The following is a 9,381-nucleotide window of genomic DNA, read 5'->3' on the forward strand; positions in this document are numbered from 1 at the left end:
TTCTTTGACTTGAAAAATTTGCAATAACACATATTTTTAATTTATTTCTATGGTATACTAATACTTTTTATTGAGAAATATCTGAATTTTTACGCAATCTTTTAAACTTTTTGATACATCTTAAAATATATTCGTATTACTTTATAAAGCATTTATTGATGACGAATTTGACAGCTTCTATTTATATTTCAAATGTATCTCCGAAAATCTGGTAGAACTGTTTCGCCAGTTGTTGCCTTTGGGTTAATGATAGAAAACCCCTATATTGCTTTATGTATCAACTTTTAAATAAACATGATGTACTACGTGCTGCGGCTGCGACAAAATTTGCGCCGTATTAACGTGTTGTACAGCATTCTCTCTTTACAACACTAAATAATCATGGCCCCTTGGAATCTGGCAGCTTCGTGGGCTCATTGTGAATAGTAATTTTGTTCTTATATTGCGTACTTGAACCCGTGTTTTGCCGCTGTGTACGCGATTAAGTTTAGTAAAGTAGTGAAGTTTTTCTTTGTAAACATTCTAGACTCGATAGACTTAAATAAATTTATTTGAAGTGGTGTCTTGTGAAAATAAACGTGCGACGGAATGGATCTCTCAGGTCCGCAATTAATTTCAAACATCTTGTCTAGTGATGAGCTAGAGCAGACGCCGCCTGGGGTGCAGGAGAAATTGAAAACTTGGATAGATGGATTTTTTGATGAGTACTGCAAAAATAAGGCTGCTGCTAATCGCCTGAGTGAGTATATACAATTTAGCGCAATTGTAGTTTTTAGTTTTAGTAGTTAAATATGGATAGACTTTTACTTAAGTGAAACAAAAATCTAACCTCAAAAAAATGGCGTCTCTTGCATTTTTCGCGAACGGCAAAATATTCCCTGCATTTGCATATACACATGTGTATGTATTTGAATGCGAAATGCTTACACACAACACCACGTCGTAAATTTATTTTTAATGTTCCTTTATTCGTTTTCTATTAGATGATTATGAGCAAAAATCGGAGGATCTACAAGCATTAATTCAGGATTACGAACTTAAATTAGAGAGCCAGAATAAAAATGTTGCAGAATTACGTGCGCAACTGGACAGTGTTTCGAGCGAGCGTGTACAATTACTTGAGCAAAGCAAGAATCATGAAGTGGAGATGCTTGCGCTTAGAACTGAACGAAATGCTGTTGCTGAAGAAAGAGACTCCTTTTTGAAATTAATAGAACGCCAGAAGAGTGAGTTGGATAGATTGCAAGAAGAAATTCACTCTTATCAACAGCAACTGAAAAACGCTATCACAGCAAAATGCGAAGCTATAGCTAAAGTAGATGAAATAGAAAGTCAGAAGGTTGCGCTTGATTTTAAAGAACGCCGCATGGAACAGGAACGTACAATGCTTCATAATCAGATACGCACACTTACTGATGACTTAAATCGGAATATAGCGGAGCTTCAGAGCATACGACGTGACAATACAATGCAGGGCATGCATCTGGAGGCCCGACTTGCTGAAAAAACGGAGGAACTAAAAATTGCTCAATCCCAATGTACACAATATAAAGAGACAATTGAAAGACTTTCACAAAATGTCCAAGACCTATCAACTAAACTATTGAACCAAAATGAAGAAGCAAACAAGATGATGGACTTTTACAAGAAAGAGCTGGAAGCTAAGTCAAAATTGGCTGAACTATACAAAAGTAATTGTGAGGACACGGATGTGGAGCGAAATGAATTAAGTACTGCCATATCTGATCTTAAACGGATGTTGGCCGAAGCCAGTGATCAGTATGGAGAATTAGAAACCAAGTTCAAAGCTACTGTGCTGCAACATGAGCAAGAACTCGAAGAACGCGACAAAGTAGTAGAGTCACAAAAATCCGAACTTCAACATGCAAACGATTTGCTGAAAGAGGTGCAAAACGAAACCATGGAGAGTGCTATTTCGAAAATAGCTCCATCCGCTGCAATTGCGAGTCGCCTCATCCGGACTGATATGTCGCTAACTGAGTTATACTCCTTATATGTGAAGAGTTCCGAAGAACTGGACCTTCAAAAACGCGAAAATGCGCGTCTAAACCTTCAATTAAAAACTATATTGCAGGAATTGACCGAAAATGCGCCTGTAATTAAAAAGCAAGAGCTGGAGTATGAGAAGTTGATCGAAACAAATAACATATTGGCCCATCAGCGTGATGAATTGCTAAGTAAGAAGGCTGATATGGAAGACTTAATGGGCAACGCACATTCCAAAATAAATCACCTAGAAAGAGAAAATAAAAAATTAAAGAACTCTCAGAACGACCTCAGTCGCCAAGTGTGCTACCTGCTAAAAGAAGTTGAACAATTGCGAATCGGACTCATTTCGGAGAGTTCTGCCGTTCAGAGCGGAAACCTCTCCACCACAGACGACGTCATATCAAAGAAACTAGTAACATTTACCAATATTGTGGAGTTACAGGAGAACAATCAAAAACTTCTACTTCTTGTGCGAGATCTTAGTACTAAGCTAGAAGATGCTGAAACATTGAAACAGCAAATGGAGGCCGCGGCTTACCAAGAAAAAATCGAAAACTACGCCAAGAAATTCCAGTCGATGCAAGAGACGTTAAATCAACAAAATAACACTGTAGCCACGTTGGTATCGAAATGCGAACGTTACAAGAAAATGTATTTCGAACTCCAGAGAAATATACAAAAGTCTGGAGCCAATGCAGAACTAAGTGATATTGAAGACGCTGAAATGAGAGAAATTGACGATACTGAAAATAAAAACACCACTAACATATCAACTCAAAGTAAGAGCAGAAAATCTAATGACGGAAACGGAGAGCGTCGTATTCGAGAGTTGGAACAGCAATTGCAGGAAGTTAAAGACCAATATAAAACATTAAAGGAACAGTACGAATATTACACACAAGAGAAAAAGAATAATGAACGTATTATGAATGAGCAATTCGATTCTATGCGCACAGAGGTGAGAGAGTTGACTTCGACAAACTGCAAACTAATGTCTTCGCTTGAGTACAGCAAAGAACAAATCAAATTACAACAAAAGAATATTTCAACCTATAAGCAACAGATAACAGCACTCGAAGATCGTAGCAAAAATTATGAAAATACGATTATAAAGCACGAACAGACAGTGCATTTCCTAAAAGACGAAATTTTGAAAGCGCAGCATGGTCATTCGGCTGCCCAGAGCGAAGCATCTCACTTGCGTAGTGAAAATCGTATTTTAAAGGATACCGTAAATCGTCTACAAGCAGAAAAGGAAGGATATCATCGCGAACAGCAAAATCAAAATTTACTTTTGAATAATTTGGAATTGATCAAATCGAATTTGGAACGTTCTGAAATGGAAGGACGAGCAAGATTGGAGCAGCGGTTAGACGAAACTGTGCGTGAATTGTCCGCTCAACGCCGCCGTTTCCAGGAGGAAGAAGATCGGTTCCGCGAAACAACAAGCGATCTAAAGCGGCAAGCCGAATCTGCAAAGAAATGTATGGAGGATGAAAGAGCGCAGTCTGAAAAGCTGCGTAATGAATTACAGACGGTACGTGAAGAGCTCACTACCAAGACCAATCAAATCGATGAGCTCAGCAAGAAATTACAGGAGAGCTTAACTCCCTCCAAAAATGACAATCCAATAGCTTTGGCGAACAAGAAAGCACGTGAATTCGAGATAAAACTTGAAGAAGCGAAAATTGAAATAAATTCTTTGTCAGCTGAATTAGCAAAGGCGCGAGAGCATGCCGATCAATACTTTAAGATGTCACAGAGTGCGGAAGCAGAAATTAAAAATCTCCATGAAGTTCACACCGCATACACCACAAAAGCTGAGTCTCAAATTAAAGAACTAAAATTGGCTGAGTTGAACCTAAAATCAAGAATAAGTGAACTTGAAGCAGAAGTACAGCTAGCCAGCGTCACTGAAGTACCAAATTCAAATCAATCCGAACAACTGAAAAAATCCAAAGATGAGCTAAAAGATGTTTTGCAGAAATTAAGTGAATGTAATCGTAACCTCCGCACCCTGCGCACAGAGAACACTTCACTGTCGGAATCGTTAAATGTAGTGCAGGGCAAATATGCCAATGAAATGGTTTTACATTCAGCTGATATACAAGAACTCACAAAAGTAAAAGAAGAGATGACAAAAGTACAAGATCAAATAAATGGCCTAATTAATGAACGAGATTCCGCCAGGAATCTGTACGAAGAGCTTAAGGGCTCGCATGACGAAGCGCTGCGCTTACTACAAAATGAGAAGGACGAAATGGAAAAGCGTATAGTTGATCTTAATGGTCTCAATTCAAGTTTGCACGACCAAATCGAAGCACTGACAATGCGGCTAAGCATACTTACTCAATCTCAACCAGCAGCCGTGTCTTCAAATTCTTTAAATGAGTCTGCTATGGATACTTCTAGTGGGGAATTGAATCGTTCGCGTTTAGAGGAAGATCCCAAGAACAATGACCAATTATTGCAAATAATTAAGTATTTGCGCAAAGAAAAGGACCTCATCGACGCGAAGCTAGACATACTAAAAGCGGAGAATGCGCGCTTACAATCTGAGAATATGATTTTACAGAAAAAGTTGGATGAATTAAAGGGAAGCCTTAATCAAGAGCGCGCCAAATCCGAGACTCTAGTAGTTTCGACCACAAAACATGAGGAAATTCTACGCAAAATAGAAAACCTAAATGCAATTACCGACAGCAACAGAATTTTACGTGAAGAACGCAACTCGCTGGTTTCACGTGTGAAAGAGCTCAACGAACATATTACCGCTATTGAAAATGATTTATTGCCATTGCAAAATCAAAATCGCGAACTTTCTACGAAAATCGAAGAGCTTACATCCGAAAACACGTCTCTACGCACCGAAGCTATTAAATGGCGTCAACGTGCCAACGTACTGGTTGAGAAGAGCAATAAGAATCCTGAGGAGTTCAAACGATTGCAAACCGAGCGTGAAAATCTTGCCAAGATGCTGACTCATGAAAAGGACTTATTGAAGCAGACCACTGATGAACTAAATAGCATTAAGGCTGAAAAGCTTCAACGAGAGACTGAGATAGCATCACTTGAAAAGCAGATCCAGACACTAAGTGAAGAGAAGAAAAAGCTCAGCGACGAATATTCTGGAGTTCGTCAAAACAATATGCGTATGTTGCAGGAGATTATGGAACTGCGAAATAAGTTGCTGCAAAAGGAAGAGGCGTTGCAAAAACTTGTCGACGAAATGGAAGCTAAAGAAGCTCAATTGCAAGACTCTAAGAATAAAGAATTCCAGATTCGTAAAATTGCGAAGCGTTATAAGGACTCTTATTTGGAGCTGTCAAATAAAACAGCAGCCGCTTCACAAGATGGTGCAACACCGGCGCAAGATAACATGGATATTGGCAGCAACAGTGGCGCGGAGGGGGCCGCTAGTACCGCAGCAACCGCAACGGCTGTTACAAATGAATTAGAACAACATCGCAATACCATTGAAAATCTTAATGGCGTCATACGCACAATGCAAGAAGAAAGTGAAAAACTGCGCAAAGATTATGATGACTTGAAGACTGCTGTAGAAATTGATGATCGCACCAAAACTCTATTGCGTGAGGCCAAAGCACGCATTGTCAGTTTAACGGAATCTAAAAATGTTATTAGTCAAGAATTGAATACAACTAAGAGCAAGCTACAAAATGTTCTACAAACATCAGAGAACGCAGATTCGACCATCAATAACATTAAAACCCAATACGAGGAAACTCTAGCACGGCTCGAAAAGGAATTACTCGAACAAAATAATCAGAACAAAGAGGCAATTGCTCGGCTTACCAGAGAAAACGAATCGCTGCTAATGCGCATTAATCAACTAAATCGCCAGCTCGGCTTACAGCAATCCGCTAAGCCGTCTACCAGTTCAGTTGCAATTACAGATAAGGGCTGTATTTCGGAGTCGTCGCCTCGGACAGCGAATGTGAAACCCATGTCAGGTTCAACCACGGTGCAACAATCGGCTACAGTAACACCATGGCGCGGTAGTGAAACTCCTTTGGCTAGTATTCGACCGATTTCGGTGCAGAATAGTCGCACCGCTGCTATCCTTCCTACAAGCCAACAACCTGCAGCCGGTGGTTCGTCGACTTCCACGTCAACCTCATCGTCGAGCACAACAACCGCTTCAACCGGCTGTAGCAATACAGCTTTAGTTCCGCCACAGCAACAGGTGCACACAACTGGCAGCAGTTCGATTGAGTCAATGTCATCGTCACCAACTTCTTCCCACACAGATTACATGCCCTCCACTAGTAGCTCGGCTTCGGTAGCCGTGGCTGCCATTCCACCGATGGGCTCTACATCTGCAGCTGAAAGTTCCCAAGAGGCCGAGAGCGTCCAACAGCCTCAACAAAATGAATCACAATTGCTTGTTGGTGGTGGGCAACAACAGGTGGTGGCTTTAGTTTCACCACGAGTTGAGGGATCTTCACAAAATGTCCCTTCTCCGAATTTGCAGCTTCAACAAGATCCGGGAAACCAGCAACCTAGTACTTCAGGCACTACCAGTTCTAGCACACACATCGCTGTTAGTAGCCACAGTCGTCATACACCTTCTAGCAGCAGTGTTACCACCTCACAGGCCGGTACATCGGGTGGCCATAAAAGGCCTCGTGAACTAGAAGGAGACTCATCTACGAATATTGAGGATGGTAATGCCGACAAAGCAACTAAACATCCGAAACGCTTGCGTGGATCTGAGCCAGCTATCTTGGGAGTAACCGAGTCTGGCATCGACGTTGAATATCAAGTACCCACTTCATCGCAACGTGATCAAGAAGATGATATTGTCGTCGTAGACTCCGAGGAAGAAGACGACGGCATGATCGAGGCTGATGACGGGCCAACGGATGGCGACGCTGAACATGAAGGCTACGAAGATTCCTATGAACAAGATCAAGACATGGACGAGAACGAGATACCAGAAATTAACGAAAGTAACATACGTGTGGATGCCGAAGTCGATAACAATGAAGTTGATGTCGATGAGGGTATTGAAAACCAAGCTCAGTGTACGTCGGGTACCGACAATCAGTCAGACATACATTACAATACCGGAGCTAGTACAAGTCAAGCTGCAGCATCCGCCATGGCACATAGTCACGAGATGGATAGTCATCAACAAAGCCAAACTATCAGTAGCGGTAGCTATGAATCCAATCCCAATGCCACACAACCGACGGCCCAACAACGGAAACAGGCTCGTCCACAAAAATCTACGGCAACTGCGCCACAACAAGGATTAGGCGGAAATGTCAGTGAAAGTGGAGAGCAAGATCCAAACGGAAGTCGTCCATCTGACAGGTAGGACTTTGAAAATAAAAATTGAAATATTCACACGAATAAAATTCAAAATTTTTTCAATTAGTGGTGCTGAACTAGTCAGTTCTCCACAAGGTTCCAAATTTGGTGCCAGTGAGGCTGGAGCACATTCCGAACAACACGAGAGCAAATTGGCTACGAATGAGGCGGCCGATGAGAACGTAGCAGAGAGCGATGAACTAGTGGGTGAACGCAATGACGAAAACGCCCCTGAAGCTTCAAAAAGCGGTGGACCAAGCGATGCTGCGCTGGCCGCAGAAGAGGATATGGAAAACGTGGAAGAAGAGTTTATAGAGGAAGCTGCTGCAGTAGAAGTGCTTGAGAATGCAGATAGCGAAAGTGTGTATGCCTTCAAACTGTTCAAACAATATAAAATTAAATATACTTTTTTATTAGGTCATCACAGCAGCGGTGCTACGCAATCCGAAATGCAGGATATCCAGCAAAACCAGGTCGAAGCAACATCTGAGGACAATGAAGGTGCAGATGGAGTATCGTCGGAAGGCGAAAAGCAAGCCGTGGAGGAAATAGAAGTGAGTACCTTAAAATGAAAATAAAAAGAGTTAATATAACACCAGACGTACTCTTAAAAACTTAAAGGAAGAGGGACGCGAAGCCGAAGCCTCCACTTCCCCATCGATAACAACTCGGTCTAAGGCTATCAAGGGCTCGGGTGGTGTACGGCGACCTTCTCGCGGTTTTCAACGTGGAGGTAGACCAACCCCCATAATTTGGCAAGGTATAAATAAAATGTGAAAATACCGCGTCGTGTGATGCACAAGATCTAACTTGTATTACGTTTTTATTTGCAGATAGTGCTGGACACTCACGCAATATGTCTCCAAACCATCGCGGACAAGAACCGCCCGGTAGTCCAATGCGCGGTTTCCCCAACCAGCGTTCACAGCGCGCACGGCGCATGCGGCGTCCGACCGGTGGAAATTACGGAAATATGCGTTATTCATAAATATTAGCTTTTGCAAGTAATATTTATAAAATACAAACAAAATTCATACACTTAATATCCCTCATTATATTATATTTATGCAAACTCAAGATCGGATTTACTTTCGAAAACTGCAACAATATTTTAAATATTAAATAAATGTTGCATATTCCACTTTAATTTGCCAATTTCGTTACTAGCCACATTTAATTGCTTCGAATTGAAATTTATTAATAAAGTATATGCTAATTTAGAGAGTGCAAACATGGGAACTTGGAAATGAATTGCTGTTGAAACCTCCTCCAACGGTACTATGGAAAAAAACCATTTGACTTTAGAAAGTTTCGTGAAGGTTTTTTAGAATAGCCAAATCTGCTTTAGCAGTCGTCAAATGCACTTTGGAATGCATTTATCGATTGTAGAAAGCAACAAATCTATATTAGAGAGCATCAAAAGCACATTAATGAAATAATTTTATAAATGAGTATTCGCATTGCCGCAGTATGTCTCCAATATTTTACCTTTGTAAAATTTGTATTGGTAAAAAAATGTTGATATTAACAAAAACTTTATTTTCCCCCGTTCGTCGTTATTTGACTTAGGCTACCTTAATTGATGGGCAAAATTGCATTCCCATGGCAGCCAGTTCTGCGTTACTGGAATGACTCGGGGGGGTTTTTCCCGACCAAGGGATGCCGCCCCAGTAAGCTAACCCTGTCTAGTTTACCGAACCCCACAGGCACAGATATAGGGCTTTTTCGAAAGCGGTAGTATTGCACCACCTATAAACGTTTGTAGCCCTGTTTCAAATGCCAAACTGATACTCTTGTGATGTTCCACATTTTTTTGGCAGAAGGCCTCTTTTATTCGCCACTTCTCTGCTCGGTATGCTTATACCTCATTAAACAAGTATAACTCACTATTTTTATTCATTTTATTTATTATTATTAAAGCCAAACATACAAGCATAGGTTATTTTTACAATGATTGACCTTAAAAATAGTTAACATAAAAGGATTAACAGTAAAATGAAAATTAAAATTACAGATAGTAGTAAAGAAGTATAA

At 40.8% G+C, this 9,381-nt stretch overlaps 1 protein-coding gene across 1 annotated transcript; it reads left to right on the plus strand.

Moving 5' to 3' along the window:
• Nucleotides 1-433: 433 nt before the first annotated feature.
• Nucleotides 434-8,578, plus strand: LOC128868827 (nucleoprotein TPR). The gene is made up of 6 exons (XM_054111362.1): nucleotides 434-739; nucleotides 984-7,350; nucleotides 7,415-7,707; nucleotides 7,765-7,901; nucleotides 7,969-8,107; nucleotides 8,181-8,578. Exons 1-6 carry the CDS (start codon nucleotides 589-591, stop codon nucleotides 8,333-8,335), a joined length of 7,242 nt encoding a protein of 2,413 aa, XP_053967337.1. The 5' UTR covers nucleotides 434-588; the 3' UTR covers nucleotides 8,336-8,578.
• The last annotated feature ends 803 nt before the right edge of the window (nucleotides 8,579-9,381 follow it).

The sequence above is a fragment of the Anastrepha ludens genome, chromosome 6 (genome assembly GCF_028408465.1).
Source record: "Anastrepha ludens isolate Willacy chromosome 6, idAnaLude1.1, whole genome shotgun sequence".
Lineage (NCBI taxonomy): Eukaryota > Metazoa > Arthropoda > Insecta > Diptera > Tephritidae > Anastrepha > Anastrepha ludens.